At 40.0% G+C, this 18,343-nt stretch overlaps 1 protein-coding gene across 1 annotated transcript; it reads right to left on the minus strand.

Moving 5' to 3' along the window:
• Window positions 1-1,093: 1,093 nt before the first annotated feature.
• abhd3 (abhydrolase domain containing 3, phospholipase) lies at window positions 1,094-17,488 on the minus strand. The gene is made up of 9 exons (XM_080861773.1): window positions 17,251-17,488; window positions 13,384-13,547; window positions 11,500-11,682; window positions 10,140-10,185; window positions 7,398-7,510; window positions 6,952-7,125; window positions 5,063-5,111; window positions 4,810-4,975; window positions 1,094-4,653 (listed from the first exon to the last, which is right to left on the minus strand). Exons 1-9 carry the CDS (start codon window positions 17,410-17,412, stop codon window positions 4,472-4,474), a joined length of 1,239 nt encoding a protein of 412 aa, XP_080717899.1. The 5' UTR covers window positions 17,413-17,488; the 3' UTR covers window positions 1,094-4,471.
• Between the last annotated feature and the right edge of the window lie 855 nt (window positions 17,489-18,343).

Here is an 18,343-nt window from a genome sequence, read left to right on the forward strand (position 1 = left end):
AATAATGTCAGAATATTACAATACTTTGTTAAATCATGACCTATGAAGACTGTGTAATGGTTAAACTGAAGAAAAGTAAAACAAAAAGATACAAATGAGATGTTTTTGGTGAAATTGAAACGATGAGCTGCTTTTGCAAGGCGTTGCAGGTGAATAAAGACCAAAAAATAAGTAGAGTATCGCTAGGTGGTTGCCAGGCAACAAGATGGCTTTTGTGGATATAAATGAGAAGTTATTGTCACAGAATAAAAACGATATGATGCTATTATAAGGCGTTACAGGTGCACAAATGCTAAAACCATGTCATTTTAGCCCATTGCTATGTGGTTGCCAGGCAACTTGATGATGCCATAATATCTACTGTAGATAAAAAACCACCAGGGGACTATTATGCACCTGTGTGCCAAGTTTGGGGCTCAACTCATGACTGTGTAGAAGAAGAAACAAGCACACACAAACATGCTTATTGCTTATGCTTCAGAGATATGTATGTATATGAAATTTGCCACTTTTTAAATTTTTTTGGTGGCAATCCCAGTAGATATGTCAAGAAAAAGCAACAATTGGATCAGATACGGAGGGTAAAGTCCAAAGTGGGACATTTATATTAGATAGATAGACAAAATTACTCACCCTTCTTGGCAGTCTACTCTAATTAATCACAGGTTTTCATATAACCGAAGCTCATCTGTCTGTGGGCTTATTGAGGGCTTGGTCTGTGGGGAAGTGGAGTGCTGGCGGATTACAGTTGGCTTTTGGTGGATCACATCCACTACTGCAGTCATGCATATCCTATCAACGGCTAAGCTCATGAGTGTGGAGCGAGTCAATTCTAAGGCCCAAATCCCAATCCGATGGTGTGAGAGGAGAGACAGTGTGACCCTTTGGTGACACAGCGGTCACGCAGTAAGCCAGCTCAAATGGTGGACTGTCAAATTTCCTGGCGTCAGAGGACGATGATGAAGGCAGTCTCACGCAACTCTTGGGAAGGCTATCCAACTTTGTGTTCTAAATGTAATTATTACAGAAAAACAAGTTTAAAAGAATAGAAAGAAAAAAGAAACAAATCTGGAGACAGGAGCCAAAATGACTTAGAATTTGTTTATTTATTTATTAAATACAGCATATTACACTCATGTTGATAATCCGTATATACTAGTACTTATATCGAGACATTGTTTTAAAGTTAAACTCTTTATTGCCGCACATGTTAAACCGAATGTTTAATTTTCTTCTTTTTATACAGTGTAAAAAAATGAAATGAATCCTATGAACAGACAAACATGTCCTTTGTGCTACATATTACAAAGTGGTGTTAACGTTCGGGACATGATGACACTGATAAGACACATGCTGCACAATGGACACTTGGTAGGACAAACAAACACAAAAATAATAATTCCACAGGAACAGGAAAAATCCTTCACGCAGTGCATTACTGAAAGTCTGGCTTCCAGTCAGATCTGATTGTTTCACTGATACTAACTCATACATGGTAGCCAGCCCCTTGATCATTGTTGGCAAAAGAAAACAAAAAATGACTGGAAACCAGGCTTTGCATTTAGTAAAGCAACATCTAACACTTTCAGTCACCGTGTGCATTATTTCATTCACATCCACTGAGTCTAGCACCCTCAGACCTACGTTAAGGACTCGTTTTCAACATTTGAAGAAAGAAAACCTTGTGAAATTTCCATACTCTCATTTGCTCTGTTCAACCTTTGGGATGCACTTTCATTTTTCTCATGAAATGAAGTGCTTTGCATTAAGGAATTTTTCAACTTACATAGTGCAATTTTACATTCCTCGTCATTGATGAATTTGTCTCCATGTCGTAAAACTATTTGGTGCATGAATGGAAGAATGAGTCAAAATAAAAGTGCATGCAGGAGCCATACAGACAGGAACAATTCAAAATATGCTTGTTCGATTTCGCAGTGTGGGATAGATAAGGAGGCTGACACCACTCCACTCTCGGTCTGCTACATATGAAGCTGCAGCCAGAGGCCGGTTACTTGATTAGCATAAAGAATGAAAGAAGGGGGAAACTAACTCAGCTTGGTTATCCCTGTAAAGCTCTAAAACAGGTTGATTTAGGTAGACTTTTCCTGTTTTTTAAAATTTTTTTTATTAAAATGGCAGCCTCAACTAGCGGACTGACAAATATACATTGCTTTTATACATTGAGGCCAAGGGCTATTATAAATGAGCCCTTCGTCATCAGATGGTTAGCAGGTTTCTGTGGATGTCCGTGTGTCTGCCTATTCTTTTTGCAGACAGTTTACATGATAATGAACTAACAGAGCATAACCTAGGCTTTAAGCATTGATCATACTCTGTTGCAGAGATGGACATTGATTTACAGTTCGAGACTCAATAGCTGCGTAGTTTTTTCTGTTACACTTCTCTGAAGTCTGTTTTATGCCCACTGCCTGGGATAGATGGGTAGCTGGTCCACTGTTATTTAAATTCTTCACAGACGACTCCGTGCAGTCACAAAAAACAGGCAGGTACGCAGATGCCCACACAGATGTTCGCACGCACTGATGACAAAGACATCCAGTGGACTTGAACCAAATAGATCAGCAATTAAGATCGTAGAAGGACTTTGTGCTAGTGGAGCTTTTCGTTACGTCGGAGGGCATATCCTATCATGAGATACCTCAGAGAACCAGGGTTACACGGGTAACCAAACACATTAAAGTCACTCATGAGACTAGGAAATATACTGTGTTCCAACTGAAGAGTTGGAAATCCCAACTTTGATGTAGGACTTTCCAATTTGAACTCTACACAAGCTTTTTATTTTTTAATTTTGGGGGGGGGGGGAGCGAAATTACTTAATAACTCAAAAATTATGAGTTATGCATCTGAGAAGTCAAAATTATAAACTACAAAAAATTTGGAAATAACCCAAAATACGATATTTTCCACGTACTACTACTACAGCTGGAACGGTCAACTCGAGAGTGGCGTCACTCCTACCTCTGACAACTCAGAGGTAAAAGAAACAAAGCTTTAGTCCAGGCACTACATTATCTGTCTGTGTGTGGTAAAGGTGAGTACTTATTATTATTGGACAGATTTTAGGCAAACCTATATTTTAATACTTATTTTAGACCATCTGATGTAGCAAAATGTCAACTATGCAACAAATAAATAAATAAATAAGATAAAAACCAATTAAATTTGCACTTTTTTGCTTTAAAATGTGTAATTACTATGCAGCGAGCTCAAACTACTGCATTCGAGGACTTACGTTTCTTTATGAGTGCTTTCTGATTATTTATTAACAGCGACAAAAATTATGCCAAAATATAAGAGCTTTGCAATTTCATGTTTAATTTGTGGGTACTCCTCTCCCGTGACAATTCTTCTCCTGGCAACGAGAGGGAAGTATCCCTTAGTAACATTACACTAAAATGCAGAGAAAAAGTATTTTCCCTCTTCCTGATTTGTTTATTTTTTTGCACATTTATTAAATTACATTACTTACATGGTTCAGATCATCACACAGATTTTTATGTATTTACTCTGGTTATCTTTGTTAAATATTAAAATTTATTTTGCTGATCTGAAGTATGAAAATATGAAAAAAAAAACCCTAAGAACTCAGGAAGAGGGAAAATACTTTTTCACGGCACTGCATTTTATTTAGAGCTTCAGAGGCGCTGCTTTCCTCTGCTTCCAATCTTTATGCTTCCAATCTTTAAGCTATTCATCTCATGATATTAGCATCATATTTAAAAGAAAGTCAATTCAAGCTTCACAACTCAAAAGACAAAAATATGAAACTATTACTTTAGAAGAAAATAAATAACTTTGTGTGGACGTAAACTTAGAAAAACTCAAACTCCAGGAGAATAACTGAGAAAGTACAAAGGAGGGAAAGAAGTTAAGGAAAATGAAGTTAAGGAAATAAAAAAAATCCCTGAGGGCTAAAATCCTACAGATGTCTTCATGATAAAAGCAATAGAGGATGCTTCATAAACAAAAATGATTGGAATCTCATGTACAGTACTGATGATTGCACACGGTAATCACATAATTCTTTAGCTAGCTAATGCACAAATGGGCACAGATTCAGTATTTCAGCTGTGACATGAACAGCTTTGCTTGCAGGACTACAGACTTTTAACTGTATGGAATCAATAAATTAATGCTGAGTGCAACACAAATGCTGCATTCAATAAAATGTGCCCTTTAAAATGAGAAAGAATGAGGATTTTTTTTTTGCTTGTGGCAGCAAAAATAGAACAGACCTATGGAGGGCAAGGATAGAAGAAGTCATCAGAAGAAAGAAAAACTGCAGAACTGGTCTGGTAGAGAGGAAAAGGTAGATGTATTGCAGAAAGGGCTGAATAAGGTATAAAAAACAAGAATGGGATTTAAAATGGAAGAAATAAAGGACAGAATGTATCAAGAAGACATAATAAAAATGTAAAACTAGAACATCAGTTACATCTTCTTATCAGGAGAGGTCTTTGAGTTGGTTGCTTTGCTCAATGACCGCCTTTGCAAACTGCTTGAAGACTCGGTCCATATAAGTGCTCTGACGTGGCCACAGGCCCTCCAGGAAACCAATATGGCCGCCGTGATGGGTAATGAGCATGGCCAGGTTAGGGTTCTGTTTCACTGCCTCCACTGGAATGGCTGCAAACAAAACACAGAATTCACTTTTTGTTTTGTTTTGGGTTTTTTTGCTTAATCTCTGTGCAATGTCTTTACATGACATGCCAGAATGTTATCATTAGTTCACGTAGTTGAAGTATTTTCACCCATGAACTGGACTTTGGACTGGAGACTCACCGTGAGATGGAGAAAAGACATCGTCAGCAGCGTTGAGACATAGCATTGGCACCTGCACAGATTTGAGCCTGTGGACAGGACTGGCATCGCGGTAGTAGTCGTCATTGGTAGGATAACCAAACATTATGGAGGTGAACCTCTCGTCAAACTCTCGGATGGTCCTTGCCTGTGGGAATGCGGTAAAACGATTTATTCGGTCTACTTTATTTAATGAAATTGGCATGGCTTAACGCCGCTGAAAATAATCCCCTACCTTCATGACATGATCAATGTCGTAACATTTTTCGAGCACTGGTCTGTGCCTGCGGGGCAGATTTAAAACAAAAACAAAAAACAGGTCACTAACTGCTGTTAGGTTACATGACTTGCATTTGAAAATATTCCCCAGAAATGCTGACAAGGTTGTAACAATATAATAATCTACCCCGGAAAAGAAAAGATAAATTCAAAAAAGCTTTTTTCAATAAAACATCAACATCGATATGAGAACATTCCTCCTGCTAATGAAATTCAGCTCCTCACACATAGCCTTCATTTCCTCTCAGCATGATCCCGGTTTCAGATGTGCAAACGTTGTCATCAGTATTTGTCTTAAATAGCAATATTCTAAAGAACACAATTGGCTTGATGATAAGCTAATATCAGTTATATTTATTTAAAATAAGCATGAACTGATATTCTCATTCGCATCAAGAGGAGTAAAAAACGTGGGGGTTGTAGAGGCTGCGAAAAATGGGCCGTTTTAGCCCGTTGCTAGGCAGCTTCAATTCAACTTTTGTGGATCTAAATGAGTTGATGCTTTTGTTAAATGTTAATTGCACAAATGCTAGAAAAAATTGCAGTTGCTAGGCAACATGAAGATGCCATTTGTGGATGTCATTTGTGTATTATATAAGAATATTTTTATCCATCTATTAATTCTGGACTGTGGCTTTTTGAACTTTTGGCATTGAATTCATTAGCTGTTCATAATGGTGACTATTGATCCTAATTTATTCTCTAGCATTTTTGGAGCCTTTAGTTCTTGTTATAATTTATTTTTCCAGTTTCATTTGTTTCCTCAGTGTTTCCCGTCTTCTGCGTTTGTGTCAATTCTTCTTCGTTTAGTTCAGTCCCGTGTCTGCGTTTCCCTGTTTATTGTTTCTCACTTCCTGCCTTATCTTAGGCGTTATTTCTCACTTGTGTTTTGTGTTTAGTTTTACTTCACCTCATGCCTCAATGTCTTTCATTACAATCACATGTGCCTCATGACCCTGCTGTGTCCACTTCTACTAATTACCCTCATGTGTAGAAATAGCACTGTCTTCTCCTCAGTGTTTATCAATCCACCCTTGTGTTGTCCCTGGCTATTAAATCAGTTATTAGTCCTTTAGTCTGTTATTAGTCTGGATTTCTGGATTTACTATCATCATCATCATCATCATCATCATCAATGCAATAAAGGTGCTCTTTAGGTTTACACTCAGCTATTTATCCATCCTGCATTTGACATATGGTTACACAGCAAATGACAGTGAGACAGCGAGGGGAAGTCTCGATTACCCAGAGTGACACCATGTAAAGGTGGTTCAGCCTTGACCTTTACCTTTGACCCTGTTGCTGGAAGGCAACAGCGCAAACCACTACATCATCATAATTATTATTTACTTAAGTATGATTAAGCATTTATTGATTTCCGATTAGGCTTTTACCTTATTAAAATATTTGTTTTGTCATATTGTAATTTATCGAGCTGTCACTAGTCTACGTATTTGAGCTATTTAGTTTTAATTAAATTTTCTAACCGGATTAATAAAAAATATCTTCTTTTACTTCTTCTTCTAACACAATAACTTAGGAAAAACTCAGTGATATCCAATAAGAAAAATGATGAGGCAGCACTAGGTAAATATATATATATGTATATGTCATTGCTCATATTAACACACAAGTAGGAATATATTGTGGATATGTAGTCAGGCTTTGTTTAAATGTTTTGTTCATCACCTAACAAATAATAAAGCATACCCCTCCCCCCCACAACTTTTAAATGAGCAAACCAAACATAAATATTTGAAACCCAGTTGTTCAAGCCTCTGTTTAGAATCTAGCACTGGCAGTGACTTAGTGGCTGTGTTAATCCCTGCTCTGGCCCTGGCTGACCTGTGCACAGAGGCTTGTAGGCAGCTGGTGAGGTAGGAGTTGAAGAGGAAACGGTCTAGGGGTTTTTCCAGTGAAGCGGTGCACTCAAACACATCCCAGCCCGCTGAGAAGACCACGACCCCTTTCAGACAGGTTTCCCGGCCCTTGCGCCCCAAGTAGTTTGCCAGCATCATCCTGAATATGGAGAGAGGGAGAGATGAAGGGACAGAGGGAAACTGAATGACCAATCCCCCAATTCAGAGGATTACCGTTGTGCAATAAAAAACACATTATTTGGCAGACAACTGGAAAATAATAAAACAAAGCACTGACATGTCCCCAACACACAGTAAATGTTCAATATCTCACAGTTTACTAAAGCTGCATCGTGAAAAGTAGCTTTAATGTTTATTCTGACTTTTATTAGCAGTATGTGCAAGCTAGCTTGTAAAGAGTGGCTCCATTACCCGCCCATGGACACTCCTGCAGCCATGAGTGGAGCAGCTTCATAGGCCCTCTGGATGTGTTCAAGAACAGTCTCCAGATCCTCTGTGTTGGCTGCACAGTAGGTCCTTGGGGTCTGGGTATGACAGCAACATAACACAGTCACTCCTGGCTTTCTGATTCTTTGTCTCTGTCAAAACCACGATGAAGACCCAACAAAAGTGAAAACTGGAAACTTAGTATAGTAAAAACTTAGATGACATTACAGTTTATTAGTTTGGTAGAGCAGCTGTTTCTTCTAAAGGATTTTATGGAGACAGGCTGACAGTCCACAGACATACTGAAATTCAAACTGTGCATCAGAATAGAGGAGAAAGGTGATTTAAATGAATGTGATGTGGTTGTTGGTGCCAGAAAGGCTGGTTTGAGTATTTCAAAAATTTCTGATCTGCTGGGATTTTTCCACACTGCCATCTCCAGGGTTTACAAAGAAGGGCCTTCAAAAGAGAAAATATCCAATGAGCTGCAATTCTCTGGGTGAAAATGTTTGTCCAGAGGCCAGACTGCTTTGAACTGGCATTTAGGTAACAGCTACTCAAATAACAAGGCATGCAGAACAGCATCTCTAAACACACATGTTAAACCTTAAAGCAGATGGGCTACAGCAGCAACAGAAGACCACAATGACTATCACTCCTCTCAGATAAGAACTAGAAAGAGAGGCTCCCATTGGGACCACCAAAATTGGGCAACAGAAGATTGGAAAAGTGTTGCCTGGTCTGATGAGTTGAAAGCAATGGATACGTCCTGCCTAGTATCGATCATTCAAGCTTTTGCCAGTGATCTCATGATAATATGGATATTTTCTTGGCACACTTTGGGCCCCTTAGTAACAACTGAGTGTTGTTTAAATGCCCTAATCTACCAGAGTATTGTTGCTGACCATGTACATCCCATTATGACCACAGTGTACCATTCTTCTGATGGCTGGTTCCAGCAGGATAACGCACCGTGTTATCACTAAGGCTTAAATCATCTCAAACTGTTTTTTTTAATATGTCACAGAGTTCTCCGTATTCAAATGCCCTTAACAGTCAGTATCAATCCAATAAAGCACCTGTGATGGAACCAAAGATGTGCAGTAAATAAATCTGCAGCAACTGGGTGATGCTATCACAACAATATGGACCAAAATCTCTAAGGAATATTTTCAGCACCTTATTGAATCTAAGGTAGCTCTGAAGGCAAAGGGCATTCCAATTCAGTAATAGCATGGTGTACATAATGAAGTATCCAGTGAGTGAACTCTATTGAAACCTTCAGTCATTTGCTCAGTAGACCACGAGAATCTCCTCTCTATAAAGCCATGAAAAGTGGATTCACATTTACCTGTTCACGCTGTGTATCTACATAAAAAATGTTTTAGCAGGCCAGCACAGGATAACCCATTTTTCTGAGACTCATTATTATTGTTTATTTGGCAATTTCTGAGTATGATAAGAATGCTGTTCTGTGTATGTGGGGGTGACATTTTATTCGACTTGAAACAGTGTTATCACTCAGTGCAGGCTACTTAACATTTAAAACAAGCCTGCTCTAACTTGAAGGAGCCTATTTAACAAGTCCAGTTTCTCAGCTCTCCAAGGCTGCTCATTAGGATTCAAGAAGAAGCTCAGGCAAACTATATTCCTGCTTTTCTGTTCTCTTATGCTTCCTTTAATAGTTCTGGACAAGAGCAGAACTTTAATAGGCCACCAGATCTTACTATGCTTATTTTTATATTGAATATATAACAAAACAACAAATTAATAATGTCTCAGGGGAACAGACTTAGCAGAGTGAACATATTCACTGCAAAGCAACTCCACAGGAGAGTGTAATGTAATAGGCGTTTTCTCAAGGTCTGGAAATAGGGCTATAGCACTTAGGAATAATCTTTGTATCAGTGTGCATCTTTCACACAGTGGGCCATTTGGAAAAACTGGCCTGGTTGAACAATGGAGGATATTCACACTTACTGGACAGAGAAGCATACAAGTGCTAAAGCATTTGCACTGAATATCGCACCATTTTCTCCACTGACAGAGGGAGAAAACTGCCCCAACGACCTGGTACGGTGCCAGGATTACAGGGTCCAGCTCAAATGTAATAACAGCTGAACCAACTGAGTTCTGGATGTAAACCCCAATCAAACACAGTGACACTGGATCCTTTGCTCTTGTTTCAAATCTGAAGGTCTGATTTTGTGCACTCTCTCCAGGTGATAAAACACCACTTTGACTAAAATCTCTATGCAATGGTGATAGTAAATGTAGCAGGTAGTAGACGGTATCTCTATTCTAAAGCAGAGACATGCAGAGAGTGCAGAGAGTGGAGCCATTAAATGCAATGTGCATGGAATACAATATCCAAGTTTGAGCTAATTTGTATTAGCTCAATATACCCGAGTGCAAGAGGAGAGATTAAGCCAGGTGTCGGGACAGCACGTGTTTGGCGAGCTCATATTTCTGTGGCTCGGCATTAAAATACAGTATCTGTCTGTAACTTAATCCCTGCTGTGCAGCAACATTGTCTGTTCGGCGTCCACTGAGGCTCCCTGTGGGCTCTGCGACACGTGTGCAACAGAAGAAAAAGAGCAACTCTACAGGGAGGTCAGCTGTCCTAAACAGTCGTGTCTGACGCTGTGAACATGGACGGCGCTCACGGACGAAAAAGAAGAAAAAAAAAAGAATGAAATCTTTGACACGTGTTGGAACAGATCTTACCAGTAATGTTTCACCAGAAACTCCTCTGTTGTTGAAAACCACGCATCTGAAATCCACAAAACATATATAATTTTAATAATCACCGTCAAATTTAATGGGCAGCAGGTAAATGTTACATTTTGAATATATTAGATTGAGTTTGTCGAGAATGTAGTGCTGTTTCTTGACATTTTATACATAATATTTGGATTTATTACTATAAAAACTAACTGCATGTTGCAAAGTAATTGTCTATGTTGTACATGTGTATGTAATATAAGGAGATCTGAACTGATTAGTGCATTAAACAACCACTGACTAGCTCTTTTACTCAGCTTTCCAGAAGAAAATCCAAAGTTTGCTGATAAAACATCCTCAAATGTGCCTTCGATTGGTGTAAACTAACCAACTTCAGATTTCAAACTGGCTAAATCGCTAGTAAATGGCTTATTTTTTACATTTCCTTCCAATTTCAGGATTTTACAGTTAATCAAAAGCCTATAAAAGCTCACGTCCAAATGAAAGCAACAGCCCAGATTTCTTTATACAAACATTTCTTACATAAAAGAAATGAACTGTGTATACGATGAAGTGCGCAGGGAGGCACAGCTGTGTGAAGGAACTGTGTTTGTACTGCAAAGCAAAGGCATCAGCATCTCGCCAGTCATCTATTATCTGCTGGAGTCAGACCTGCTGTTTTTATAATCGGCATAACTCAGCAGCAGCAGCAGCAGCAGCAGCAGGGCAGAGCTGTACAGGGTGCTGGGCGAGAGGAGGGGGGAGAAGGAGGTGGTGGTGGTGGTGGTGGAGTGCTTAAACACACGCTGCAGCATACACTCGGAGGCTGGTCCGGGCTAAGCTGCAAAGCTTGTACCCGGATAAGCTGTAATTAATTAAGCTACACAGACAGGGGAGAGGGGTGGAAGATGCTGAGTTTGCCGGCTCTCTTCCCATGCCTTTCCAAATCTGTGTGAAAGAATGAGTGCAGAGAGAACATAGACAGGGCCTATTGGAGATGAAGGAAAGTGGAGGGGGAAAAAAGTGCCTCCCTCTGCAACTCTTCAAGCTCGGGCTACATTTGGCTATTTACAAAAGCAGCTCTCGACACGGAGCTTAGCTGCCCACTTTATTTGTGATTTCACCTCAAATAACCCCGAGCCCCTGTCACTCATGGACCCATTATATAAAGGTATAAAAAATCTTGCAAAAGCACTATAGAACTGGTTGCAGATTTTACTTTGCAATCATGAAAGCCAGTGAAAGTTCTTTCACTTTATTTGGACATGAAATCTGCAGTCTGTGTGGATAGCAAATTAGAACATAAAGCAGAGAAATTGTCAGTTCTTTGAGTCAGCCAGGCTATTCAGCCAAGACCACCCACCTATAGCCCAGATCCCGGCTCTGTTGGACCATGTGTAAGATGTAGGACTCTCGGCTGGTGCCGGTCAGACCGGGGAGGAGGAGGACTGTGGGCCTGGTGGCAGGGTCGGGATGAGAAAGGCTGTCATCGTTGTCGAACCAATCCAAAGAGATCTGTCCTCCATCTGCTGCTTTAATGAGCTCACTGCAGAGACGAGAAGGACACGCAAGTCAGCAACACCGGTCTTCCTGACAATGATCACTCTGTGCGCCTGTATATATCGTCTTCTTCGTTTCATCCATTGTATATATACAGTATATATACAGTCAGACACAAGCATGGGACAACACTGGTGTGAAATTTGAATTAAAAAGCATATCTGCTAATGAAATAGCTATAAAAACAGTGGAAATAGTCCACTTCTTCTTTCACATCACAATTAATACTTTTAAGTAACGGGATTACTTCATTGCATCCGTTACACACGCTGCTAAAGTGGGGACTGGATATGTGAGCACAACACTCACTGACAGCTGCCTCATTTCCCTTGCGAGCACCTTGTCAGCAGACTCTGCAACACAGAGCAAATTCAAATAAAGAGGAGGCCATTGCACCAATGGGTTCTTATAGCTAATCAATTTCGTGGATGCACAACCCGTGCGTGGCAGATGATGTAATTCAGTCTCGGTGCATTTTTAAACCTGCTCCGCACACACAAACGCACACACGCGACAGCCGCTGAGCCCAACTTGGCCGTCCGGCGGTTAAGAGAGACAGCGTGAAATTACAGAACGGCCATGAAATATGCACCTGAGGCGAGACTTTAAAGTCAAGAAAGGCCAATTCGGAGAAACCAGCAGAGTCCGTGGTGCTAATCCCCAGCTATGACAACAAGCTGAGTGGAATTTCACCCAGACAGCCTACGATACATCGGACATCTTTCACGCTGTCCGTCCTTGGGTCAACCTTGTATAACTTCATTATAGGAGGAGTGTCCTGCTGTCCCCGGAGGCCATGTGATAATAACTTGAGTGAATGCAACTATCAGTCTTTCTAGGTTTGATGCGGTAGCACAGACCTCCACTAGCATCTGTACACCCAGGGGCATTATGGGAGCATTTTTCTCCTTGACAAAGATCTCTGTGAAAAGCAGAGGCAGTGTCAAAGTCCTTGTGGCAGATTAATGGTGTACAGTTCTTAATTCTTTACCGTTTCCCTTGAATTAAAAGTCATATTTAAACAAAATCAGCTGTGGTTTTATGTAAGGAATTAAGAAAACAAGGAAAAAGAATATTAAAGATTGTATTTTTGTCTTTTACTCTAATGTCTAGTACATGGTACAGACACCTAAACATAAGGACATCAGATCAGTTGTACAGTTTACAGTTATAAACACACAGACTTGGGCAAAACGCATGTACGTGAAAAATGAGGGTCTTTTTTCCCCCAAGTGAAAACAAATAAATAAGTTATACATGTGTTATAATTAAAACCAAATCTGTCTTCACTCATTCTAATCTCATATCTTGAGATATGTGGGGGGTAGGGAATGCAGTGCCAATTAATCTTCAGCAGAATGAACATTTTCAAGGAGCAGGCCTGGCGGACCAAGCCAGCACGGTGACACAAAGGATCTCTTTCTCCTCTGGGCTTTGGAGATTGACAAAGAACAAGAGCCGGATTTGTTTCCAGTTGTGGCACTGGAAAGAACGACCAACAGCAATTTCTCAGTGAGCAAGTTTGATAAAGCCAAGCACAGTCAGCAGCAAAATACTCAAAATGTTTTCCCTGACATTTAGTAATGCTGAAATCTCTTGCGGAACAAAATTGATTCAAAGGAGAAATAAAATATAAGCTTAGAGGATGAAAGTGACAATTGGCACATCAGTCACAGCGGGGACTTACTTTCTGTAGATGACCCCCGGTTTGGCTGTGACGAAAGGTCTCAGCAGAGTCTGGATGCGGCTCTCCCAACACCAAAAGGTGGGGTAGTAGGTCTCTGACACTACTGGACATTGCTCCCTCAGAAAATGGTAGAACTTCTTACCTCCAGAGATCAGCTGTGGCTTCTGCAAAACAGACGTGAATGTAGGATGGCACAGGTTAAAATCATATAAGAGACTTCGTCTCCCTACAGGACTAATTTAAAGTGCTGTTATTTAGTCTTAATAATAGACCCATTACTGTAATAATAAATTTACTGTCACATGCGGTAAAGCTAAATCTAAATATATTCATTATCATCAAATCACATCTAATACAGACCAATACAGATCTAACTGTGACAGAGTTTGCTTTATGAGTGCATAAACCTACAGTTGTGCATGATTAATGTGCACAACCACGTTCAAGCATAGCAAGCTGCTTACTTTGCATTAAGTCACGGGTGTCAAACTCATCGGCCACACATGGCCCAATATAATCTCAAGTGAGCTGGCCTAGTTAAACAACTGCATAATAACCAACCTTTTAATGTAAAGAAATAAACACGCACACACACACACACACACACACACACACACACACACACACACACACACACACACACACACACACACACACACACACACACACAATTTGCATTCCCTGACTTAGGGTATAAAAGTGGTTGCTGGAGGTTGCGGGTAGGGCTGCTCGATTATGGCAAAAATGGTAATCACGATTATTTTCACTGAAATTGAGATCTCGATTATTTGACGATATTTATTTAACCCTTTAAGACCTACTATAGAACCAAGTCCGCCAGAGCTTATATTATTTTTTTACATGTTGTAGTGCCATTTGTGGGAGCATTTCAAGTTGCTAAATAACTGTTATAGCCCATATTTTAATAATATGTATGCATTAAGTCCTTAGTAACTACATTAATTGCAAAAAAGTGCAATAAATTACAAAAAAAATTGAAAATCGTTTTTGTTTTTTTTTACATATATTTCTACTTGGAGAAATTTAAGAGGTTTATCCCTCAAAACTTTAAATACAAAAAAGTTGCAAAAAATAGTTTACAACAACAGGAAACTTATTGTGAGTGTCTTCATAGTTTTATTTTGGAGATACACCAATTTTTATATACTGCAGGAAAAACAAAAAAAACAATCCTATGATGCAAATTTGCAAAGAAAACAGCAGGTGCATCAAAAATAAACTATTTCCAGCAGTGCAATTCGAGCTCTAAGCATCCCAGAAACTATTCAGAAAAGTCAAACATGACCAGTGTAGGCTTTTAAGGCCTACAAGTAAAAAACTACATTTCCGCGAAAATGACGTCACTTCCGGTTTCGGCCAGGAAATGGCGGACATGCAACAGTTCGGGCTGACGACTTTTTCAATGTGGGAAGTGTTACGAACAGCTGATCGGATCGTCAAAGCGTGTTTCTGGAATATTACGTTTTTGTTCCTGCAAGCGCTTTTTATGCAATTTTTGCAAAGCTATATGTGGAACGAAACCGTGACCGAGGACAAGCTGATGGCATAAGATGTAAGTACAACTCCTCTGGTTTCATATGCAAAACAAATTATTGCGCTAGCTTACAGGGTTCAGGTTCTACAGGGATTTAAAAATAGTTACACAAAACGGAGCGTGCTGCTCTGACCGGATTTAAAGGGTTAACAATGACTTTAAAAAATAATATAAAATAGTGTCCAACGCCACTGAAGTTTTTTTTTACCTCTCTTTTCAACCAACAGCAGTCACTCTCCTCTCCAAATAACTTCTGCTTAGCTTTCCGAGCTTCCCTCGGGTCCTCTTAATCAGCGGTCTCCAACCTTTTTTGCGCCACGGATGGTTTATGCCCGACAATATTTTCACGGACCGGCCTTTAAGGTGTCGCGGATAAATGAGGGAGGGGCTAATAATCGGCTCAGTCATTTTTAATGATCGTTGAAAGCCCAGATCGTAATCGTGATTAAAATTCGATTAATTGAGCAGCCCTAGTTGCGGGTACTCTCCATGGCAACGCAGGTCTAAAGACCAGTCACTCACCCCCTGGCAACCACCTCTCACTAGGAAAAATGGCTATAGGTATTTCTTTAGTAGCTGGTGTAGTTTGAATGGAAGTGGCAGATTTATCCACAAACACTGGCCAGCTAGTCCCCGAGCTGTAGTGAAACGGTGAAAAGTGTAGTGCAAACTAGAAACAGATCCTGTTTGCCTTCAGTGCAAAAGCAGAGAGCCACAACTTCTATTTGAAGGCGAACATTCCCCAATTCCAGCTTGTGCTGCAAAACAAATATTTTCAACCATTTCAATCTGCTAAAGGTTTTCCTCTACTGAGAGCCAGCAACCTCCGGGATCTACTGACAAATAGTACCTGGTGGTTGTATCACATCGCTTATGGTGGGGAAGTCAGTTTAAAGCAATTTAAGCTACAGGTTTTATTACATTTCCATTACATGTTGTTGGGAATTGCATTACCAAGTTTAGAAAGCATTTATACGGACTGTGTGTGTGTCTCATCACTCACAATAACATTGTGAGTGATGAGACCTCTTCCTTTAAACTACTACCATCTCCACAGCACAATTACCCCCCCCCCCCCCCCTTTCACAAAAAATAGGTCTAAACTGTCTTTTCTGTCTCAAGCCATCAAACCTCTGAAAGCAGAAGAAAGTGTGTGTATATTGTTTGCATTATTTTGATGTGATTGGTTTTTATGTGTTGTTTACAAATGTTAATCTAGGTAATTAAATCTAAACAAAACAAAATTAGATGTGAAAAAAAAACTGACTAAAATAAAATAAAATAAAATTATAAAGGCAATATCTTTAGTTTTAGTGTTTGTTAGTTTGGCAAAAAAAAAACCCCAAACAAAATCAAAACTGACATTTTATTGAAACTTTGCCACTCACAAGACTGTGAGTCACAAAAACTTAATAAAAGTTACAGAACTACAATATTTCTGGTGTATTCAAAGGTCAAGTGACTTCTGCTACAAGCAGAAATAAATAAATGCAAATTAAGAATAAAATAAACAATAAAAAATAATGATTTTTGGAACAAGAAAAAAAACCTACAGTATTTTAATCTTTATTTATGCTAAACAACTTTAGCTCTACCAACACTTAAACAGCCATACGTTTTTCATCCCTGTGTAGTACAGTGAAGAAGAAAGTGAAAAAACAAAAAGAAAAACTTCCACCCTTCCAGTAGACCGGATTGGAACCTTTGGCGGGCCGGTTCTGGCCCCCGTGCCTCATGTTTGACACCACCGCTTTAAGAGATTCTGACTGGCAATTTCACAGATCCACGTTTATTTTAACCACATTTATGCATTCAAACCCTAAAGTCACAGACGAAAAGCTTCTTTTTATTCATTTAGTGAACGCTGTTCGTCTCCATCCTTTACAAATGAACGGCGGCAGCTCAGCGGGCGTTACATAACACCTTCTACCGGCATTTCTAGCTTACAGTAAAAGCTAGCCTAGCTTCCCTAATGCCGACGTCTAACTGCAGTCCTTTTCTCGTTACATACGAGCTAAACTTTAATATGGATAACACCCATTTTGGGTCTATATACGGATTAGTGTTTGCTCCGTCGCCTGACATCCGACGTACACGTGCTGCTTTGCGGCGTTATCCCTCCAGTTAAACTGATGCCAGCTAACAGACACCTCCATCAGCACCTACGCCGAGTACCATCACCAGTCCCTGGCAGTTAAGATGCTTCTCCGCGAAAGACCACACACCGCACACGGGGATTTATGTGATATACAAGCCGTATACCGTGAAGACTCCCCTCAAAAGACACAGACCCTTAAGTTAATGTCAATTACCTTCGCTACTGAGATCAAATAGTAGCAGGTGTACGCCGCGCTGAAGCCCAGCACCAGAGACAGACCCACTCCCGAACCGAACAGCCCAACTTTCACTTGGTTCTCCAGGTAATGCGACAGGTCCCGAGTCAAAATGTTGAAATTTAAGTCCAGCGAGATCATTGCAAGGTCCCTGGTGTTTCAGGTACTGCGAGGACAGCGGCCAGCTCTGGTGATACGCGGCTGTGTGTGCCTGCGAGCCCACAGTGAAGGAGACAGTCAAGGGGACCCGATGAGGACAGAGATATATAGGTATCAGCGACAGGTGGCGCTCTTTGACCGGCTATGCAGAACAGGGAACTCAGAATCATCCCTGCGCCCCCTGCAGTCCACAGACCCGCAGTGCAGCACAGGGATTGGAAAGCTGACGGTTCAGCCAAAAACTAAAGCGAAACTAAAGCTGGCGAATTAAATCAATAAAAAGGTGTTTGGAAAAACAGCAGCAACATCACTGTGCACATTGACCTCCAGAAAATACACTTACTGCTGTGGAAGTACAGGGTGAAATTAATTTACTTACCAAGCAAAACAGGCAAATGCCCCAGCGGGTACACACCTCCATGGGGACCAGTGGAGGTGTTTACCTTGTGGAAATTTGTATAGTTTAATTTAATTGGAGGGGACTTATGGCAACTGTTTTCCAATCTATTCCCACAGACAGGCAACCTGGGCTAAAAAAAAACAAACTTCAATACATTATTATTATTATTATTTTCAGTTTTTCACAAGTCCAAAAACAGGGAATCACTGGGCTTAAAGAGCATTTTTGATCCAAGGGCCACACAAAGGGTTACAATCATTCAGTATATTGAATATGTATATTCAGCTGGATTGGAAACCAGTGTAATCTAATCTGATTGTTTTTGGATTACCTTTAAATAAAAAATGAAATGATGTAAATTTTTTAGAAAGATGTTTTTACTGTGAATAAATGCATTTTGTACATTCAGCTTGTGCAACTGACCTGATCAAACAGCCTTTCAAAAACAGTGCTTACACAAAGTACTGGTATATTGTGTGAGATGCTGTGTTTTCTGTGCATGTTTATGCTCAT

The sequence above is a fragment of the Rhamphochromis sp. 'chilingali' genome (assembly GCF_963969265.1).
Source record: "Rhamphochromis sp. 'chilingali' genome assembly, chromosome: 16".
NCBI classification, from domain to species: Eukaryota; Metazoa; Chordata; class Actinopteri; order Cichliformes; family Cichlidae; genus Rhamphochromis; species Rhamphochromis sp. 'chilingali'.

Bases quoted from the DNA above. Each gene is read 5' to 3' on its own strand.
- abhd3 (XM_080861773.1), bottom strand. From the start codon at position 17,412: ATGATCTCGCTGGACTTAAATTTCAACATTTTGACTCGGGACCTGTCG. The intron at 11,683-13,383 runs GTAAGTCCCCGC...TCGTCTCTGCAG, and splicing joins CCGGGGGTCATCTACAGAAA to TGAGCTCATTAAAGCAGCAG. The intron at 7,126-7,397 runs GTAATGGAGCCA...CTCCATATTCAG, and splicing joins GCAGGAGTGTCCATGGGCGG to GATGATGCTGGCAAACTACT.